The 24,216-nt window shown below is 35.5% G+C and overlaps 2 protein-coding genes across 11 annotated transcripts in view; one reads left to right on the plus strand and one right to left on the minus strand.

The window, feature by feature from the left end:
* The window catches only part of LOC139135890 (actin nucleation-promoting factor WASL-like), a 570,409-nt gene that overhangs the window by 500,508 nt on the left and 45,685 nt on the right, over positions 1 to 24,216 (plus strand). The gene's annotated exons all lie outside the window — the stretch shown is intronic.
* The window catches only part of LOC139135870 (neuronal cell adhesion molecule-like), an 83,843-nt gene that overhangs the window by 31,559 nt on the left and 28,068 nt on the right, over positions 1 to 24,216 (minus strand). For 4 of the 9 annotated variants that reach the window (XM_070703628.1, XM_070703631.1, XM_070703632.1 and 1 more), the window contains exons 2-5: positions 15,103 to 15,290; positions 6,307 to 6,415; positions 4,388 to 4,566; positions 3,329 to 3,619 (exon numbers count right to left, since the gene is read on the minus strand). In XM_070703628.1, the coding sequence (XP_070559729.1) occupies positions 3,329 to 3,619; positions 4,388 to 4,566; positions 6,307 to 6,415; positions 15,103 to 15,196 (673 nt within the window). In that variant the 5' untranslated portion in view covers positions 15,197 to 15,290. Of the gene's footprint in view, positions 1 to 3,328; positions 3,620 to 4,387; positions 4,567 to 6,306; positions 6,416 to 9,606; positions 9,631 to 15,102; positions 15,291 to 18,380; positions 18,639 to 24,216 lie in introns of those variants that run through there. The other 5 variants (XM_070703624.1, XM_070703627.1, XM_070703625.1 and 2 more) reach the window with 3 other exon arrangements.

The following is a 24,216-nucleotide window of genomic DNA, read 5'->3' on the forward strand; positions in this document are numbered from 1 at the left end:
TAAAGAGAATCCAGAAAGATTACATACTAAAAAAGGTGGACAATAATGATGGCACAAGGAATGATGGCTATGACAGGTTGAAATTAGCCTGTCAAATCAGGACATGATAACAATCAGTGTTAGAATACAGTTGCAATGAATGATGAACAATAGTAAATGATAGACTGCATGTCATGATATAGAATGACAAAATTAAATATATGAATAATATCTGCTTGGTTCCCCACTATTTCTAACGTGACATTTCTTTTCATGTAAAGGGCACGGCCAGTTGTTGGAAAGTATCTCAATCTTGTCAAAATGATGGTTTAAATATTTCTTCCATTGTTTTGACAAGCACTTCACATAATTGATTAAATTGATCTAAAAAAAACGATCCATCTGACCCAACCGACTTGAAGAATGGGCCAGGGCACATGAGGATACTAGTTGAAAAGAAAACAGTCACTTTTATCATGAGAAATAGCTCATCTGATAAACTGACCTGTATGGTCAGACCTGTGTACAGTTAGCACAGAGAAATTTGTTGGTTGAAATACTGGACTCAAATCATGAATGAATGGCATTATCAAGGTGTTATCATCTTGTCACGCATATGTATTAAGTAGGGCACCATGCTGATGATGTGTATTCAACAGTACGGCTGCACAAAATACAACATGCAAAATTGACACACAGTAGCTTGTGACATATTTGTAACTAAATGTATGCTCAGCTTGCACTCAGCTTGTCTCCCTCTCTGTCCAGAATAAAAGTATGAAGTGTTTTGATACACTTATTATTAAAGTATCTGCTGGTAAATTGAAAAGAGAAATCAGAAGCCATGGATTTTTTACTCTTCTGCTCACTTTACACAGGTTTTGACAGGTTTTGAACTACCACACTGGTAGAGCATGGGAAACCAAGCAGGCACTTGCTTTCTCTCAAGCAAAAAAAAAATTTAAGAAGCTGAATAAAGCTGAAATGAATGCATGAGATCATTTTGGCTTTCCATGTTTCAAAAAGACATGGGTATACTACCTGTACTTGCTGGAGAATCCGCGATATGAAATGAACAAATTGCGTGGAAAAAGAGCATGACAAGGGCGTATGACAAAGTGATCATGTAAAAGTCAAACAGGATATGGGAGAAGTTAGTCTAAAGTTTTGTATAGGCTAGTAAGAGATTTGAGAGATGATGATTTCAGTCTGAAGCTGTTTTACTGCAGATGTTGAATGCAATGAAGTTTTTATGTTTTAGAAAAAATACAATAGGTGTGTTGATCAGAATTAGAAATATTAGAAAAAAGGGAAACATGTTTGTGACAATGCTGGAAATTAGAATCATGCCAAATCAATAGGTATCCAGAGTGGCATGCATAGTGTTGGTAGCTAATACTTAGTTACTGTACACATGGTTCTAAGATGGTATACATGTGCGTGTCCTGGGAAGTATACACTGGGTGAAACGCATAATAGACTACTGATCTCTGCTGTTATCTGTGTTGTTTCTAAGTCTCAAGTCCTGATGTCAAAAATTTATCAACAACACTTGACATTAGCAAGTTTCTGATACAAGTTCTCATAAATTTATGAAAAATACTCAAGTGTGTGCAAAAAAAAAAGTGTTAGATAGGTCTAATACGGAAACAACAAAAATGATAAAAAAAATTGGTAAAATAGTCAAAGAAACCCCTAATAGTCATGCAGTCACTGAAATACAAGGAATGTAATTAATTGTGCCTCAGTGTTATCTTAAAAGAATGGCAACATCCCTTGTGGAAAAATTAGGGTAAAGCCATATTGGAATATAAGCCAGAGAGAATTCACATGCATACTAAAGTATATCACAATGTAACAGTAATATTATATAGGGCTCAGCCCTTGGTGTCACGCCAGGCGTTGAGATTAAAAATGTTATTTGTATCAATTCATGATTAGTAATCATAAAGAATAAAATTTAATTGTTACTTTCTATATACGTTTGTGCAAGTATGAGCGGTTATAAAATAGAATTAATTGTTACTTTCTATATACGTTTGTGCAAGTATGACCGGTTTACCCCCTGATGATAACAGTTCACGTACACGATGTCAGACCCTGTAGGTATAGATTTTCTGTTATGTGTAAAAAAGTTTGACATAATTTGCAATTTTTACCATGATTACTATCTATTGTGTTTAACAAGGGACGTATTGTGCCATCATTAACTTTGCAATAATAACTGTACCGCCAAACTTCCGATATTGTAAGCTGAAAACCAGCGTTACTTCTGAATACGGGTAAATTTTGCACATAGTTATTGACACAGAGGGCGCCGTTCTAAGATTCAATCCCAGCTTTCTTTGCGAATGTTCTCGTTCATATGCACAACAGTTTTCTCTCTTCTTTTAATTTTTAGGCGTGATAAGAAATTTTGTATCAGCGACAGGGTGGATAATAATAATTACTCGCTAATGAAAAGATATATTTTATCAATGGCATGTTATGAAATAATAGAGAGCACGTTTTGGATTTGTTTATTTACGAGCACTCAAAAAAACATGGCAGCGCCCACGAAAGAAGGGTACACTTCCGGTTACTCGCATAGTATATTATGAATACGCGCATGCGTAGTCAGTAAGCTGCTGGCGCGACTATTATAATTGTGGTTGATCATGTTGAAAATTGACAATGAAATTGCATTTTCACATGGTCTAGGATGGGGACATTCATGGAATTACATCTCCTTCTACACAAATGTACATTGATGGCATTGCCAGGGTATCTGATCAAATTTTGAAACTGGCTGTCCTAGTCTCTTTTTATGAGTATTTACAGTAAGTATAAGACAATGCAATTATCAGTGAGGAACACTTATGGAACCAGTCACTGCCTGCAGGCCTGAAACATATCAAAGTATTGGCAATGCTTTCCAAAAGATCAACACCAAGACTTCCATTAATTTTATTGAACTCAGTGTGTGTTATACAAGCTGTTCAAGTTCTACTGCTTTGTACTCCTTATATGAACAAAACTATTTTTTGATTCAGTTTGTCAGCAACAACTGTGGAAGGGTATAACTCTGAAAACTGTAATGACATTTAGGGTGAAATATTTGGAACAGGCCGTTTTTAAGTACAAAAGTTGGCAAAAGTCACAATAATAATTATGTGACTGATTTTTAATGAATATTCCTCCATTGTCATTGTCATGTTCTATTGTAAAGCACCGGTAGTAATTTGTTCAGTTCCAAACAGCTTACAAATAAGACTGCTAAAAGTAAAAAACACTTGAAATTAAATTAGAATGAATAATCACCATTGAAAATTTCACTTCATGCAATCACTAATAAAATTATCTAACTTACGTGTTGCCACCGTCACATTAATAACAGGAGCCTGTCGCAGTTCGCCAAGGGAATCCACGATCACGTTGCAGAAATACTGTCCATTGTCTGACTCCAGGATGTTGGAAAACACCAGATTTCCATCTGGATCTTGGTTGATTCTCTCACTATACTTCAAAACCTTTGGCAGAGTTTGACTCCAGAAGACTCTCGGTGGTGGTGCCCCACTAGGTGGGTTACATTCCAACTTTGCTCCAGAATAAAGCTGAAAACTTTCTTGTGTTGTGTCACTAAGAGGAAACCTTCCTAGATCTGAATGAACAGAGTAAAACGATAAGATCTTTAATTAATACGGTAAATATCATATAAATTCATTTCTGTGATTTCTTAACTCACTATGCAAATTGAAATTTTTATGTTTTTAAAATTCCTTACATACGTTCAAGATAAAAAAGCGACAAAGTGTAATCTATGCTTGATGGCACTCTTCAGGTACTTCTATACATGTACTAAAATGTTTTGGCTAAGACTTGAAGATGGTAAAATGTTTAGGAACTTGTTATCTTTTCTACTGTCCCTTCAATGCAGTGGGCCTAGTCTGGAATAAAATGTCTTACTTTGACTACTACACATCATTCTGTGGAAAACGGCCAGGGCAGATGCTAGAGTGGTACATAGAAACACACGTGTGAATAAACACACACTCAGGAACTGTGTTATCTAGGTTTCCGTGCATAACTCTGTTTGTACCCTGGTCCAGTCAAATTCTGGGTTTAAACAATTGCACTGATATACAATGGGAAAACTCTGATAACATGACTTACACATCCCTGTAACTTTTACCCATAACAGCAAACACTGGCTGAGATCGGGCATTATATTCTGTAAAATATCATATGACAAAGTCCCACTTTCTACTACAACAACTAATGAGCTCTTTGAGGCAGTCTCAGAAAACAGAGTATTGTTTTGTGCTTTACCCCTACAAAATATGTGATTTTTTCCAGCAACTAAGCCAAATTTGCCTGTCACGGAACCATATAGTACATGCATTCTTTAAGAATCCTATGCATCACTTACGTCCAATAGTTAAAGAGACTTTGTGCGACAATGCAGTGCCAAAGTTGTTGGTAGCAAAACACTGATACACTCCCTCATCATTTCGGCTCGTTGGTTCCTTAATTTTAAGAGTGCCTTCTACTAAAGTTATAATTTCACCATCAATCTGTACCTCCCGACCATTCTTCTTCCACATATACCTGTCAATATTTATAATGTATGGTACATGTTATTTGAATACTCAGACATAAGATTGGGTGGTGATTTCATAAAAATGTGTGATGTGTACATGCATTACAGTGCATTATCATGCTGTGGCCTTAAATCACTTGTCAATGAATATATACAAAGAGAATTTCACTCCAAAAATAAATCCCACCACACGACCTCATACCATTCCAATTCGCATCAAAACAACCTCGTACTATAACAAAATCACACATAAAGTTCTTTGCTTCAAGAGTCACTTCATCCCAAAAACCATTTCACCCAAAACAGAACACTACTCTGACTCAAACTGTGGTCAACCAGTTGAGCCCCACCCATGCCCATGAAGATTCTATTCCTGTCACCAAACTCTGGAAAATGAACACATTTCAAGAAACTGACATCATGCAAGGGATAACTTCTAGCTCTAACACTAGAAGGAGTCACAAGACAACACTGACATAACCATACACTTTTTTCACGCTCTCACTCGCAGGGCTAAATTATGCATGGTTTTGCCGACATATTTGCATTATTCTTTTCTTCTTATTCTAGAGTTTATGATTTTTGGGAGAAGAAAAATTTGTGGCGGCCAAAACATCTTGACACAGTAAAGACCCGTGATGGTTTGGAATGAGGTGATACTTGGAGCAAAGTAGTTTTGAAACAAGGTGGTACTACTACTGGTAGTCGCATCAAAATGGCATGGGATGAGGTAGGTTTTGAAATGATGTTGTTTGGGCTGGCCTGGTTTTTGTGCAAGGTGTCTGAATCTCACACAGACAGAATACTCCAAGGTAGAACAGAATCTAACAATACAGAAATGTTTTGCTTCTTTATAATGAAAATGTTACAAGATAAACAATATTGAAAAACCTATCTTTAGTGTCCTGTCCTGTTGTAAATGAAGCCGAAAAGAAGGCTTGGAATAATATTTTTTTTCAGATTGAACACTGAGGGAGCTGTTCTGTACAATGTAAGACTGAAGAAAAACCCAGCACCCAGAATTCACTGCTCAAATATGACAACTGACCTGTTACTTCCCATTTACTGCATTACTGAGTCACCATGCTTAACACTTTATCTTGGGAGTAATATACATATGACCAGCGCCAGACATCAATATGCTTTTTGAGTTAGGAAGTATTAGCCTTAGCCTTAAAATTTCATTTCAATGCCTACACTTTTGTTCAAACTTTCCCCTATGAAACTTTCAACCATACCAAATCAAGAATAAAAATCAGGGCTACTAGATAAACAAATTACCTAACTTATAGCAGTATTTGAAATTCAAATTGTCCATTATCTCTTTGTTAACTTCATAGGGAAAATTAAATTTTCAATTTTCATAAAACTAAGATTGAAAATTTGTCTTACTCCAAGAACTTTAAAATGAGCCCCCACATGCAATAGACCAAAATAGTACTGTTAAAATCTGAGTGAGAGTCCAACTGTCTGTCAGATTCCTGACCCTAATATCAAACAGTGTACTTGTACATTCCACATATACACACACAGATACAATCACTTATGGCTTAGATGAAAAGGTACCAAGCTTGATGAAACACTCAATAACAGCATTGGCATAACAGAAAATAGCTTCACAGGCACATATACTTTATCCATCACTATATTTTGTCTTTTATTAACAATTTAGGATATGGTACTTGAAAAGGGAGAAGCATTCAACAGCATAATTTTCAAAACAGTAATAAACTAAAAAGGAAACCTACGTTGGTTGAGGCTGTCCAATTGCAACACACTTTAGTATGGCGAACTCTGACCTGGGATCTACAAATTCTTCTGGTTTAGGTGCTTCAACTATACTTGGCGGAGATATCCCTGTTGAGCCAAGACAGATATTGTAAGTTAGAAAAAATAAAACGATCTATATAGACACAAAGAAAAAAAATGCACTGGAGATATTGACGACCTTTCTGATGCAAATGACCCACACTGAGGTGATTTCATCAGTTTTTGGCCAAACTCTTGGTCATTTTATTTTTGGACACCAGAATGAACAAAGCATTCTATCATGCCCTGTTTACTAGATACATAGTACATGAATGAGTGGGAACACCAAAAGAAGTAAACACAGATAAAGACATGAATTAAACTATACAACCTGTTGTTGAGAGGGTCTACAAAGTGTGAATGTTACCAGTTGCAACCATGTGTTGTACAAAATGACAATGTGAAGCAGTGATGTATTTTGTGATATTTTATTGTTGACATGATATACACAGTGATGACATTGAAGTGTTCTATGATAACCAACAATGAATGACAGCCAGTGGAGATGTCTTTCTTTAATCACAACAGTATACACGTGTATGATGTACATGATGCAGCAACAAAACAAGCGTCTCCATTTTGCCCTCTATGACCTCCTGAGGGCGCCCCACGACAGACTGTTCCACTTGGGATCTTGTCTTTCCATTGGTGATGATTTCTGTACACCAGTATGCCTATGAAGCTATTCCAACATCAGACTTTCATGATGATGTATAAGCGAATGAAAGGCAATAAGTGAGACTGGCATTTGCAGTAGAAGAGCAACATATTCCTGGTTGTATTTTTTCCACAAAATGCATGTCTAGCATGTTTACTTGAGATGTTGACAATGATCAATGTGACAAAATTGCCTAAATACAAATGACAAAAGACGGCAGCATTACTATGAAGTCATTTGGCAGTAAAATAGAAGCCAAGACAAAATGGACATTGTGTACAATGATGCAATGCAGAGAGTACACGCATGTGATTGGTTTGAATGACTGACGCTGTGATTTCATATAAATGTCTATGCCAAAAAAACACACAACCAATGTAATGAAGATGATACTATACATCAAAACTTTCACCAGTGGTCTTTTAAAGTCTATTCCTAGAAAACACTTTACATGATGGCCACCAGAGATTTGGTATGACTGTCAGACAAGATGTAAGAACAACGGTATTTATCTCAAATCAAATCCATCTTTTCATCTTTTCAACAAGTACCGTAGTTCCTTCCATCATATCCAACTTTGAAAATCATGAAGAAATGTAACAGACATTGCAGTACAGAAACCAGATCATTTACCTACTGAATACGGCAATAGAAGGCATTGTTATGAATAAAGATTTAAACATTATTTGAGAAACATTCATTGCTAATTTGGGCTTATCATTTACAGGTGAATGACCACTGAATCAATCTGTGCCAATGTATGGCTTTATAATTTTATATCTTTCAAGCAGCAAATTGGCATGGAGAAACAGCACAGAGAATATCACTGTTTTACAGATACAAAGGAAAAACAACTCTAAGGATGCTGCTACATGAATTCTGCCATGTTGGCAGTGTTTTTATCTACCCTTTTGCTAACAGCAGGTTTGACAAATGATCCATTTCCAGAGGATAGTCCCAGGACTGCTACTATTGGAATGCCACTGGTTTTTCCCAATTTAGACTATATTATTAAGTTGCAAAGTTAAGTTCTTTCTCCATATAGCCCCAAAATACATACCAGTCCTTTGGACTGCGGGACATAAGTCATATGGATACATTGGTAGGTAATTAAGACTTTTTCCCATCAAAATTTTAGTGCAACATTTTAACGATTTTTATGAATTTTTATGTAATCTTTTTGATAATTTTGGACCAAATGGACATCACATTTCATTGGCTACAGTTTTTCATCAAAATTTTGGCAAAAATCTTAAAAAATTTGACTGGGGTACATTTTATAAAGGCGACAAAAATTGACTTTGGCGCTGAAAGGGTTAATGATTCCTAAACTGAAAGTCCTGGGATATCTTAGGATTGGACTTGCTCATCCCGCATCACGGTTGGAAGAGCTCTTTCACAATGTGTGAATACTATATGTGTGAAAATTCACCTGTATCTAGATATGCCTATAGCGGCCTAGGATAGTTGGCAGCATGAACAGTATTGTATGAAATGAGTCTTCCATTAACTGAACAAGATTTGATTATCCACATGCATTGTGCCACACATTATGAATCTTTAAAAAACATACCATTCAGCAATTAACAGCAAAGCATGGAAATAATGAATTAAATGCTAGTAATACTTTACAGCAAAAAATAGGTGATCTAGCCTATGTATAACAGGTACATCTTTTCAAATGATACAAATTTTTTTATTAATGAGCTAATTCTTTCCAATATCCATGGTAACTGCTTTTAAGATGAGGTAGAAAATATGAGGCACAGTGGTTTTGAGAGAGCTATACCATAGAGTAAAAGTTGCACACAATCAGATATGTGTCATCAACTTCAAACGCACACTCCACTGGATTCAAATCCTAAAATCTTACACTAGATACTTGCTGCGGATCCGTAGCCCTACCAGCAAAGGGAGTGGTAGGGCTACGGATCCGCAGCAAACTAGATACTATCTTTTATTGAGTTTCTTGTTCATAAAGTACAAGCCTTGTTTCTTAGCCTGTTAACCCCAATTTGCTGTAAACAGGTCCATAATCACCACTTATAACAATGGATTTGGGCCAAACCATGGCGGTGAAAGGGTCAAACCCTGTTGCCCCAATTTCTAATCGCTGAGGTCTGTCTTCAGTTAAGATTACAAAAGCATCATACAACAATTTAGAGGTGATGCAGTTAAGGATCAAAGCTCACCGAAGACAGACCCATTTATGACAGTATATGATGGTATGATGTCATGAACACCTCAATTTCACAACAAAGCTAAATTACAAAAATTAAAGCTAAATTACAAGATTGAAGCTACACTACAAAATACAGATGAAGATCAGTTTTTTCAATGCCAAGCAAAGCATTTACCTGATATTTTACATTTTACAAAATGAGAAAACATGTTGACGTAATGCATGAACATGCTTTACTTACCAAATGCTTAGGTATTAAAGTTGTAAACAAATGTAGGTGGTGGAAAAATGAACAAAACTTAAACACATGAAATATCAAATTTTCTCACATGCTATTGAATGAACATTGATGAGTTAACTCCAAGTTTGACGAAAGAAAGAAAATCTGTATACAAGTACCTTCTTTTTCACTCTCGTCACCAACTACAGTTTATAGCATCAACGGCAACAGCGTTCAGGAGATACAAGGATTATAACATGCAGTGCAGTTTATAAAGGTTTTTGGTTGTTTACGACACATAGAACAAAAGAAGAAGAAATGCATTCAAGTGCAATCTACAAAAAATGGACTAAAACTGTGGGAGGAAATAGAAATATGTTGTTCATCTACACTAAAAAGCATTCTTACTAATTAAACATGCAGGGAAAATTAAAATTCATTTCATATTCATATGTATAAATACAAATAATAACATAACAGGCATTGAAGGAGCTAGCCGTATACCCAATCACAACACTCAGTCGTATTTCCAATCTCAGGTAATTTTACATTAAAATGCTTTGTGAAATCAAACATGAACAGAATCGGAATGTAAAAGTGCACTTTGCAACATATCATACATGGATGGTAACGTTTGAGTCATTGCCAATAAAGTCTTAATGTTCCAATGTATTGCATATTTGTTGACTGCATACTGGGGTTAAACCTCTTCCACGATTTCATCATTCACTTCTGCAGGTCTTTTTATCTCAGTACTCTAGTCATATCAAAATCAAACTATAAATAAACTATGCATTCTACCATCTCCTTTCCTAGTTTTTATCTTTCCGATGCTGATATTCCATTGCATTTATTCATCCATTCTCCTTCTTTTGATTTCAGTTGAACTTTAAGTGACAGCTGGCATATTGATAGCATTTTAGCCATGACATCATTGTCAGTCTCTTTTCTTTGTGTCAGTTACCGCAGCATAGCAATATCTGTGTTTCCTTCCTACTTTCACACCCACTTTGTACATCAATTAAATTTAAACCGTGTCAATCCCTGAGAAGTATACCAGTACTAATACTGCCACCATGTGGAGTTGGCTAGCCCAGTCTGCAGTCTTTTTCAAAAACACTTTCAAATTTCATTTGCAAAATGAAACAATGACACAATGAATGGAATGAAAGGTGTACAGCATATCAAAAAACCCAAAATGTATACAAAACATTCTTCTTTCTCATTGAGGACACAATTGTGAAAAGATGTGGCATAGTGAAAGGCAATATAATGTAATGAATCATGATATGGTATGTCTTTCAATCATAAAACATATTTATAGAAATGATAATCCTAGATACATATTTAATGTCATATACAAAAGATGACAACAGTTCTAGCATAACAATGAAAGTATAAAGTTGATGAAATGGAACACTAATTTCTAAAAGATTATGTCAAAATCTGTGTGCTATGACTTTTGTAAAAATATGAAGGATGTGCAATCTTTCAAACTTTCTCCCCTTTTTGGTCTGATATAGTAATTGTAAAATTTTTCAAAATATTTATTCAAAATCAGCAGAACACAACATTACAATGGATTTTTATAAAGTACATCACTCGACATGGTAAATTTTTCCAATCCAAGATTACCAGATTGTAATCATTTGCATTGCATCTCATAATTAGTTCTCTTATTTCCTAAAAGATTCACTTATCAATATGTAAAAAACAAAAATTCTGGAAGCAGCATGTCAGTATAAAGCACGTAGGATGAGCTCACTCCATTCCTCTGCGTATAGACATTGTATATCAAATTGCCTCCGAATCGCTCTCGATTGCGTGTGGTAATGTCAATCCCTACTGACCATAATTACTTCAACAGCATCTATTATATGTCTGTCTGCAGAGGTTACGTTACTTTTCTACAGATTTCAGTACATGCATTGTAATATAAACAAATATTGCATAAAATCATGTGTAAAACATGGGTATTGTGCATAAAAAACAGACATACACTTGTCAAAAACCAATAAAATATCCTAATTTCCTTTGCACAACTGTGAATACATATAAATTTATGTTGCACATATGTACGAAGTTCTTTAAATTTCCCGATTTTTATATCTTTGATAAGATTGGCATATTTTGCTGTTACAGTAATTGCATTGGGGTATCTTTGCTAAGGAGTCACATCCTATCTGAACAGGTTGTCCCAACTGAGCTGGCAAACAATCGATAATATTAAATGAATTTTCCAGTTCTGTTGGGACAGCCTGTATCACAATGATAAACCATGATAGAGAGGTAAAGAAAGGACACAGTGTTCCATGATTGATGTGAAGGCTAAATTTCTCTGTGTGTACATGTGAGTATGTTAAGATGAACAGGGTGAATTCCAATGAAAGTGGCTAGTTTTGAAAAACCTTTTTCTGTCCCCACACGCAAACACTCAAACACATAAACCCCACGATATAAATGACATAAATTATTTAGCACATTTCAGTGTGGAGTGTGATATCACATTATATTGGGTTGAATGTATTCATGTTTATGTATACCTGTTTGAGTACATGTGTAGGTATATGTTGGTGAATATCAGTATAATAATTAATATACAAATAACACACAAAAACAAAACATGCATATTTCCTGTTTGAAATGTACTTCTACACACACATATATACGCCAGAAAGTGACTAGTTTTGCTTAGTTCTGTCTGGATGGAGTACAGAAAACTTGTGAAAAGTAGACATAACGAACGACAAAATTTCACAAATCTACAATTTTCAATCACATTGCCAAAAGCAATGACCTGTAGACTGTCTGCCAAACCTAAAGAAATATCTTGAAATTTCTGTTTCAAACTACCTAACAATATGGCTTCATCTACCTGCTGGATATGACACAGTGCTCAAGCTCCTGGAAGAGCTTAGACAAATTATGGAGAAAGGACATTTCAAAATTTAACTGTATTGTTATAATTTGGAATGCATGCCAGTGGGCTTAAACAGTGACTTGAAATACTCAACATTACCAACAACGTGTAGGATGAGGCAAAAATATCTTTGTTATTTATATCACTTATTCACGTCCTCATTTTGGTTGATTCTGCAAATACCTCACATCTGACCATACTGTCGATACAAATATCAATTTTAAAATATTCAGCAAAATTTTAGAATACTAGAGCTGTCTGTTTACAAACAATCCAAAGGCTATTACACAAAGACAACAAAAATTGTAATACAAAATGAGAACGCTATCACAGGCAGACTTTAATAAAACTGTCATAATTTTCAGTCCTTCCTTCATGTGTGCGAAACATTTGAATATTTATAGAACATGCTGTCTGTCTATCGGTAAAGGTCTGTAAATAAAGGTCTAAAATTCTCTCAAAGTTAAGTCAACTCCAGATAGCAGGCCTATTTCAACAGTAATCCCTCCATCATGTTTGAATTTTACCCATTTACCGGTGTAAGTAATTTCTGGGGCACAACTGTAATACTACCTTTATTGCTCACCGAAGGAACCATATGCGATGCCAAATGATGGCTGTTAGGAGAATTGCAATTTTAGAAATGAGAGGTTATTGATGGCTTGCTGACGTCCAGTGGAAATGCATGAGTCATTGAAAATTCTGTTGACGCACAGTAACTAGACATGTGTAACTGGCCTTGTCAGTGTCAATGTCATGAATCTGACAGTCACATTTATGCTAATTATTGTGTCAAATAATCCATGGATGAATGTAACCATAAATGTGATGTTTTGATCCTCTGTTTGAAATTTGGGCTTCTATCAAGAGACCACACACTGAAAATGATGATCTTGAGCATCAAGAATGCCAGTTAACAATGGAGATTTTTTTCTCTTCAGTGACTGTTTCTGACTGTCAGGATCATGGTTTTAATGCTTTGACGTCTATTTCAAGTCAATTTCCCTTGAAAATCATCACAACATTTGCATTTTAATGAGGTCATGTTGGTACATATTTGAAATGAATTACAAAAAGGTTAGCATATAAAATATTACAATTAAAAGAAATAAAAATCTTCCTTACAACATTCAAGTAAATTGGAACTGATGAAAAGAATACATTAACTTTCTATGGTGTTGTTATAATATTTTGGGTTTTTTTCCAGTCACAGCATAGTCACCTCTAGATATAAAGTACAACATATGGCAGGGCAGTTTAAACTATGTGATATGATACACACAGTCTGTGAATAATATCAAATAATGCTGATGAACAAACCAGCTGGGAATTTCAACAGAACATTCACCAATGGCTGAACCTTAATGGCCTGTGAGTTGCATTTTATTTTACTAGCAGTAATGCAGTCCAAATCACTGATCTCTTATTATTTGAAGAAGACTAAAAAAATTTAAATGAATCTACTGATATGTACACAGATGCTGAACCAAATTAGAGCTGCAGAATATTGTGCCATGCCTGACTTGTGATCGCAGACTGATGATTCATAGCATAGGTAAATTATCTTTGGGGCCTGCTGGACAGATAGGGCACTCTGGGTAATAAATTGTAAAGATCACAAAATATTTGAGCATTGACTATCTTGGACAAAACTATGTGTGTACCTACAACTGAACTGTCACAACCAGCCACGCTAATTGTTTTTAGACATTCAGAAATTATCATTGACCTTCATAATGCAGAGACACACAGTCCTGCCACATTACCCTTGGATATTACCTAGACAATACACGTGAAATCACTTTTTGACACTTTACATCCATGAACAGGATAACTGAATGTACAATTTCTTCAGAATTACAACTATATAGTTACAATTTTCCAGTGAATTTCAATCCCTATCATCATGTTTTGTTACGTTGTTATTCTATCTTCACCTTATCGACTAAAAGCAATAACTTTTGACACATACAGATACCCAGTTCAAATTTTACAAATGAATGACCTTTGACATCTATGCGATATGACAGAAGCCAATCAGATGCATTCTGACTAAATTTGAATTCCAGAAGGTTATCAGAGCGTATCTTCATTAAACTTACGGAGACAGGCAGTCACCAATGCAGTATCTTTCATTTACACTTTATCCTTCAAATACACCGCGTACTAGCATTGCTATCATTAGATCTCAATAATACATTTGTAATGTACATGACCCACTTACATGACCAATATAACAAGGGGATATTCTATTTTATTGCTTTTGTGACATTCTGCTCTTTCAATACGGCCTACTGTGTTAAAACTCATGCCACCGCCTATGAAAATATTCTGAGTTTTCTTTGTGTTGCATATCGCAAACGGAGGGCACTGGTTTGATGTGTGACACCTACACAGGCGGGAGGTGCTCATTTCAAAGCAAAATTGTACAGTTGCGAGCGGTTTCCTGTTCCTGCCTGTTAATAATTAACAGAAGTTGACAATGCTGTTGGGTTGTGTTTTCTCTCCTCCAACCAGACAGAACAACGTGCTACATTGTCTGAAAAGAACTTGCACGACGACACAAACTCTCACAGCTGTAATTATGCACACAGATATTCCAAACAAAACACAAAATACACTGGTCACTCACTCTGTACGTGTGTGTATATAGAAGCTAGTCAAAGTTGATTGTCTGCAGCATGCTAAGATGAGTTTCTATGCTAAATTTACATCCAAACACTTCAAATGTGCCACAAAAACACAGAGTACTTACGTGGTTGATCATCTTGTGATAAAGCAAAATTCAATGATAGTACAAGTAATAGTGAAATAACGAGTAATGTCCGATATCTCCTACACAGCATCATGATTATTGGTAGAGATGCTGAGGAATTTAAATCAAATCGATGCCTTCCTTTCTTCTCCCCACTCCGTGACTTTTTCTTTCTTCTATCTATTCTCCTGCAAGGAATAGAGAAGATAATTATATTCTCACTGATTCACAAACTTTTGCTCACAAGAAGTTAGCAACTATTATGAAGAATATCAGCATAACTAATATACCTACTGATACCTCCGAAGTTCGTCTTCACATACACAATAAGGAAAACAAATGGACACCAAGCATTAGAAAACAGTCCAACAGTTGTCTGTCCACTCTAACTACACAGTGGTACATCACTTTTTTCTGAGACATAAAAAATGTCTGTGCCAAACGGTACCAATTAGACCAGTTGCTGACTCAGATACATGCGTAATTCAGTCGACATTCAGTTGTACATTCAGTTTGGCTAACATCCTCCCGGTTCCAATTACTGGCCAAGGCCTCCCCATATCAATTCCAGCAAAGATTTGTAGCCTTGCTTGTGTTCCTGGCTATTCATTACAACATAATATCCTCAAATTTTTTCTCTGTATCAAAAATATCAATATCAGACGTGAATGAATTTTGGAGTCATGTCTGTTTTGAATACCAGCATTCAACCCTCTTCCCCACCCCAAATTAACGACATTTTGAAATTCTGCTGCATCAGGCTTGGAATAGATGCAATTAGTGTCGGCTATTAAAATTACACATTTTGACCATGGATATCGATCCGGTTGATTAACTATTTCCCATAATGTTACTCTAGTTGACAAAACAGATTTCCAAAAACTTGGCAGGCTTTCCAAGCTTTTGAAATTTTATGTTTATAATTCCTCCAAGATACAGAAATCCTAAATATGAGATTTTCTGTGTACTTCTTTATAAACAACAAAGGACTTACTTCCACCATGACATGCAATCAGGTTGGCTGTCAGATAAACCATTTCATGTTCAAATGGTATTCAAAAGATTTATACATTTACTGATATTTCAACATAACATAACACACGCTGCGTATATTTCATTGATACTAATTATGACGCCATTTCCACAGTAGTCATCGAATTGATCAACTCACACAAACTGTGGAAAAATATATTTACAGATCTCAACAGTTCCTTTTTGTTACATTTCTTGAAATTACACATCAAGATACAGTTCTCAACATGTGTCAGTTGTTAATATCATGGACATGAAAATAACAGTTTTCTTTTGATAGCAGCTATGAGTCTGCTGGCTTGTAAGAAGCAAATGCAAGTACCAACTCTAGGGACAAGTCAGGTGTACATTAATAAAAGGCAGTTAGCTTTCTTAACCCTTTGAGAGCTGTAATTTTTCCCAGAAAATTTTTGTTCAGCAGTTTTCCAACTTTTACAAATTTTTCTATAAATTTTTGCATAATTTTGGATCAAATGGGCATAACTTTTTATTGGCTCCAGTTTTTAATGAAAATTATTGTGGAAATCTGACAAAATTGTCCGGACCTAAAATATTGTCTGAGTTAATGTATTTTATAAAAGTGACAAACATTGACATTGGCGCTAAAATGGTTAAATATGTTCACCTACCCTCTGGGATTGTATCACCCTTTTGACACAATAAAAAATGCAAGATGAGGGTTTTTTCTGCAATATGTCATCTATACCATTAAAAATGAGCTATGTGCAAACCAAAATCAGTCCGAATAATAGATCATTATATGTATTCAAAATCCTCCCAAAACTAAGGTGGGTGGACGTAACTTGGTTGAAACTTGGAAACTTACTCATTATCTTTCTATGAAGTAATTCAAAAACCATGTGAAATGTGCCGGGCTGTTCATGTCCTTCATATTTGTCATGAATTAAGAATTCTAAAAACTTCAGGACAGGAATAAAATACATCACATCACTTTGACGTGGAATTTTCAACAAGGATGATGCTCCATATGAAAAAACAGAGTGGGCATGCTGAATAAACATAACATTGATATATAATACACTGTGAGACTTTAATTAAGTCTGTAAAATACAATATGGTTTGCACTCTGAGTGGCAAACAGAGGCCCAGCTAGGGTGAGTGTGAAATTATATTGATCATGACAAAAGAATAGATCAGTAGTGACAACACTCGTCCGGAAGAGAAACTATGTCCCAAGAATTAGAATTAATGACAATCTGTCCACATTATTAGCTTAAGTCATTAGCATGGACGTGACTTTGTCATATCTCTGCACCTACACATTAACAGTAATATTTTCATGTGATAAAAGATCGAGATCAGCCATGGACTAAGGAGAATTTGCAGGGATACTAGTGTGGGAATTCTGGGAATTGAATTCTCCAACTAGTAATTAATAAACTGGGTCTAAGCAACACTGAGGAATCTTCAGTGTGAAATCTTAAGACGCATCAGCAAGATGAATTGATAAAATAAACCACATGCTATCTTAAGACTGAGACTCCTTGACCTTTCACTGAACTTTACAACACTGCATGCATTTTATTATGAAACCATATAACCTATACCTGCATGCCTTACTGGATATTTGCATGTACAGTTATTTTTAATATTTCATTACCTGTTTTCTTTAATTCCGTTGATTAAATGTAAATTAGTCAAGGCTTTAATTAACTCGGAAAGTGCCACTCTGCAGATTGCTAGAAACCCTTTTTCTCAAATTAATATATTTCCTGTTTTCATCAATCTCCATGGTACCCTTGCCTCTGCAAGCATGTGGGGACCCAACAACTCACTATTGTTAATTATGTGTCCAGGAAATGCACCCCTTATTTTCTCCTTTTAATTTGCTGATGCTGGAGCTAAATATACCTGTGACAGCATGTCAACCAACAAGCTGTCAATAGGAGTATAGAAACCACTAATGTCACACACCGTAGAATTCATTGAAATGAATCAAATAAAATAATCATGACATCACTAGAAACTTCCATTGTGGGTTTAATGGTTTTGGACATAAAACTGAAAAATTCTGTGTGAAATGGCCAATGAAGATCACAAAACAATGAAGAACATACGTAAATAATATTCTTCTACATGTATGTAAAATTATGGCGCAGTGAAATAAATAAACCCTTCTCTCCTTTTCTAATTCTTCAATAGAAAGAGTAGGAATCATTTTGATCTGAAGAACAGGTACAAGTTTTTTGTTGGAAGATGCATACGTTTAAAAGCAGCTAGTTCACCTGTTTGAGGACAGAAGACAGCAGCATAACAGATCATAGCAGGGATTTCCTCAGTATTCCTGTTGTAGTCAGTTATGAAATGTATATTCCACTAGCCGGGTTTAAAAGGACATGAACCCAATCTTTACCGAACTAGTACGGTAGGTGAAAATCAACCAGTACATCTCATGGAACACAGTCTGGGGTATAGCTACATGTACAGTTGTTGATCGTTAAAACCAATGAAAAGTCGCATGCAGCGAGAGAGATTGTGACAGGCACAGATGCTGGTTGCTGGTATTGTTTCATTTAAACAGAGAGGAAATGAAACAGACATGTCAGGTGCAGAAACTACTAAATTTTTACTGTTGACTGCAATCTGGATTGCAAGATTGCTTTCTGCACACAACACCACAATGCTATCATCAAGTGGCAGACTTGGTCATATTGTGTACATTAAAACTTTACAACAAAGCTGTTACTTTCCGTCTCATTTCTGTCAGTCAGAGATCTCTTTGCATGATATCCATGGCATTGTTGTTTAGTTTATACCACGGCAAACTGGGGTTTACACATTATTTGGGTGTCAAGATGAAAGACGTACAATTGATCACAGTATTTACGTGTAGAACTGAAGAAATCACAAAATAATGAGACGTTGGAAAAAGAGAATTGTATGTACTGTACAATAGGAGAGACACCTTACGCCATTTTAGACCTATAAAAAAGCTGCTATAAAACTGCCTATAAGATGATGACCATATCCAATTGGAATGCGATTTTATTGCCTTTTCACTGTGGTGCTACAAAGAACCAATTTGTATAATTCATATCAGTAACTTTCCAAGATAGATGTCATTGACAGATTCTGTGGCACACATGATGAAAATGCAATCGTGTTACTGATACCAACAGTACCATTTAATTTAGAAAAAACTATCTTTAAAAAAAACAAAGTCTGATTAGCTTATACCCCTGGTAAATACATTTCTGGTGTACCACTGCCTATTGAATAGTTTGGATTCAGAACGAAAGCATGGCTTCTATATAGAGAGAGAGCTGGGACAGTGTGTGATATGATTCATGATAATATCTACAGGTAGTAATAATGATTTGACCATCATCAGGCTGTACTGCATCAATTGATGACATGAGAACAGTCTGTTGTATGTGAGGAGAAAAGGGAATACCTGAACAAATGCAGAAAAAAATTAACATAATTGAAAACAAATACAGCATATTCAAAACTAGGATTGGTAGTATGCACACCTTGTATACGACACAGGATATATGTCAATGTATGCATTTGTCAATATTCATAAATGATAATTATCATTATCATGTGATTTGCATACTTAATATTCATTAATGCACATCACACAAAAGAATATTATTATGTAATGGTTAAGCTATATATAGATAAATCCATACATTTATGTACTGCAGACTTCCTACTTATTCTATAATTCATAACAAACCAGCAGGAATCATATCATATGAAACGAAACATTCCACAAAAGTTGGTAAAACAGTCAGGCGCTTGCAAAGTTCTTGAAGTTCAGGCCACTTTGTTAGGTGCAAAAAAAAGTACCATGGCTAATCAATAAAAGATTTGATAACACTGCTGATTCAAGAACTGACAACACTTCTCTTGTAAAACGACAATTCCACAGCTAATTTCACTACAATGATGTAGCCTGCTGGTAAATTCCCTGATCGGAAAGACAGGTTCCTCTCCATGTGAATACTGTCAGGGAAAAAGCTGCAGGCTAAATCACTATAGCTACTGCTGGTTCAGTGAGTGAAATAGGTTCCTCATGGCGCTGACGTAGGCAATGACATTTACAGAACACAGGGTTTAGCAGCACTGCATTTTGAAAAGTTCACAACTATCATCTTGTCCATAGCGGTATGAACTATCTTCCTGACTACTTGCTGTTCCATCAGACAAACAAAACACTTGGTCAAAGCATTTTTAAAATTTAGTTCAAGAAAAAAGTGCAGACAGCATTGTATTCCAAATCAATCTATCATCCAAAGCCAGTACTTGGTAAATTGTACAACCAGATGGTGTTTGCCATAAATTTGTCATGGCACATGTAAGCACACTTGTAGACATTCTTCAAATTTGCTGTATTTGCTGTCTGTCACTAGGTAATGATACATTTTGCCAGAAGGTATTGCTTTCTATCAACATGTAACAACATGAACATGTGAAAAGAGATTATAAATTTTATTTACAAGACAATAAGTGCAAATTTAGGTATTTACACATTATTAGGTTGACAATTCTAAATCTAACATACACAAACATTGAAATAAGTTTAAACCATAAGGTTATGAAAAAGGATCTCTAAACATTCCCTTGAAAATTAAATAGTTGGTTTTCTTTTTAACACCCTGCAGCAAGTACATACAGTAAGTTGACATGAAGTTTAGAAGGACAAGGTCGTGCAGTTTCAGACATCCCATAGTAAGGGCGATTTTGTCATAGTTGGGAATCCTTCCAATGTAGAAAATATGGAGCTGAAGAGAAACCGGCAATGCATGCCTGACATTTGGAATGTCAATAAGTGTCAAACTGAAAGGATCAATTTTACCCTTTGTAATGAAACAGCAACAAATAAATTATGAAATTTGTCTGCCTCATAAAACAATGAAGATCAAGTCATTTCAGCTGAGATTTGGTGCACAAATTTATAAACTCAATCATGATAATGTAGTGGCACAGAAATATATGACATTTTTTGACAATGACTGGAGGGATAATTGGTCTGTATCAATATCATCTTTATAACATATTTCCATGTCTTATGTAAAATGGACCTCTGGGAAAACTTGTCTGTTATCACCAGCAAGACTTATCCAGTATCCTTCAAATGGAACATTCCATCATTCTGTAATTATCTTGTGTTGTACAAGTTTTGCAAATGAGTGTTGAAAACTTTGTGTGTATGCAGATGGTATGTGCTTTATGGAAGATTCACCTAACCAATGGATTAAAACTGTTTGAATGACAGTCGAGTTCAGTTGAATGAAACTTTTCATGACTGGTGTCGATTGACAGATAGACAAACAGACAGAGACATGTAGACATACATACATACATACATACATATACATACATATATATATACATGAATGCATGCATACATAACATACATATACATACATACATACATACATACATAGACAGACATGAATACAAATACAGAGAAACATAGAGAGAGTAGATAGACATGGACATACACAGACATATGTACATACAGACATACAAAAGTAAAAAAGTGCACATATTCAAAGAGTAAAGGACTGAAGCAAAAAGCTATTTACAAGTAAATGAAATGAAGGGCACTTGATATTTTAAAGAACACATGTGACTTTATGTACTTCCAACCAATCTTCTTTGACACTGTTCAGGCCACACACGCAAGGTTTTAGGAAAAACTCTCTTTTGAAATGAATTTGAAACCTCCTTCCCCTCCCCCTCAACATTAAATGATATGACCCAAACTGACCAGGAATTGAAAGTTAAAAGGCAAAGCCACAATATTGACGTATCACCCCTTTGTGGAATGTGTGAAAAACAACAGCTCTCAGAAAATAGCATACATCTCCTATTTCATGTCAAACAGCCCACTAAACTACTAAGAATGTGGCAATGGTAGGTACATTATGAAATCAAATATTTAAAGTATTATTACAAAGATACAGAGGTTCCGGAACTCCCACACAATGCCAATGAAGTTGACTGGCCACATGCAGGGAACCTTTGCCTGCTGATGTATCATGTTCCATTCTGTGGTATTTTAGTCCCATGTGTCCTCCGTGAGAATGCAAACCCTTTTCCACTATGTGTTAAAGTGTATTGAGACAACCTTAATGTTACATGTAAATAACAGGTTTCCCTTATGAAAAAGACTCTATAGAATTCTATAGACTTCTATAGCTAATAGATATTCTATAGATATCAATTTCTATAAATATCAAGTTCTATAGAAATTTATAGTGTTTTGGCCCCCATTTTGTATAGACTTTCATCGAAAAACAAGATTCCATAGAAGTCCGTTGCACATTTTTCGTAAGGGTTAAAACACTCACTTCTATAGCAAAATATGCAACCAGATGTATTTATCATGGCAGGTAGTTTCTTCAGTACTATACCTGGTGATGAAGGCCAAAAACGCAGAATAGGGTCTACGCTAGGTGATGTGCCAATCTATACAAGAACAATACCCAGGAAGGGAAGCAGACTAAAAATATCCAGGCACAGCAATTGAATTGTCCTCCTTTCACAAAGCAAAAATTCCAAAAACCTTTGCCGATCCAGCATCTCATATGATTGCAGATAATAATGCCATTCTTTCAAATTATTCAAACATAAAGGTTGTATGGTATACTATGTGCATGATTGATATTCAGTGTTCACTGTTTTAAAAAATCCCTCTTACTCTGGTTGAATGACTTGCATATATGATGAGCCATGGTTGTGCAACATGAAAAATAACTTTTCCCCTTTCACAAACCATCCTTCAAACACTTATCATTGCAACAGAATAATACAGCATAATATTGCAATGGTCAAGGGCAAAAACATAACTACTACAGATAAGAGGATTTGTGTGGAATAGAACGCCTGGCCACTACATCACAGGACTACATAGTCCACCCCTTGACACATATCACCATTCCCTGCTCCAAGGCTTTTGTATGTTGGCATATAGATGTAGATGTTTACTAATCCAACAAGAAATGTCACTTGGACATTGAAATATTGAAGAGGTTATCCACATGTAAATCATGACTGATGATGTGGAGAAAACAAGGTGACAGAATGTGCTGAATTGTACTACTGTATGACAGTGAGTCAAATGACCTCTGTTAGCTATGACCATCACGGCGAGGGAAAAAGAAATCCTTAATGTGTATGAATACAGAAACAGTTATACACAAAGGCACCTACATGTACTGACTGACAAAACAAAACCAGATTAGTTCCATTGATGGATAGTAGTGGCTTCAAATGGCATAGGTCTAAGGGTAAAAAAATTATGCTGTGAATGAGTACACAGGAATTAAAATAGATCACCATTATGCAAATTACATATTCAATTCACCTGCATGCTTTCAGACCTGAATGTAATTGTATACTGTATGCAGAGGAGTAATTACCTTGACGATATTAATCATGGTAATAATTTGCAACACCTTTATCCATGTGTCGTACTTGTACTAGGTCAACTGATTCCTAAATATGCACTAAAGGACCTTTGTCAAGGTAATTATGTACCAGTAGAGTATAAAATGTTAAATTTATATTTGGAAAAGAATGATGTGTAGCTTAGTTTACTGTGCTTGTTTTTGAGGTGTTAAATATGAGTTTTGTGTTGAGGTCCAAAATTTTAAATAATAGTCGTGAGCAAAACAAGATTTGTCATGGCAGTGGTTGAGTTTTGTCAGTAAAATGCTTATCTTCTGTGGATGACATACATGTAGTGATTACAGTAGAAAGTGTGCTTGATATCTGGATGCAAAAACCTATAACAACAGTGTAGTCCTCCATCATGCAAGACTTCATTCTAAATCATTGTGGTGTCATGTTATACTGTCCCACATCTCTCACCGTTTGAACAATAACCTCAACACCTCATCTGAAATGACCTTAGGATACCACCTGATTTGAATTTCAAACGCAACTACAGACATCTTATTCAATTATTTACATCAGAAATGATTTGTGAGCTGAGTGATAGATCTGCATGTACTGAAAAAGTTGACAGTTCAGATCAGAGGGGCCGCTGCACCACTTTTCTTCCATTGTGCTCTGCTCTTGCCTCTCAATCATTTTCAATGGCTG

Source organism: Ptychodera flava, chromosome 6 (assembly GCF_041260155.1).
Source record: "Ptychodera flava strain L36383 chromosome 6, AS_Pfla_20210202, whole genome shotgun sequence".
Taxonomy (NCBI): Eukaryota; Metazoa; Hemichordata; class Enteropneusta; family Ptychoderidae; genus Ptychodera; species Ptychodera flava.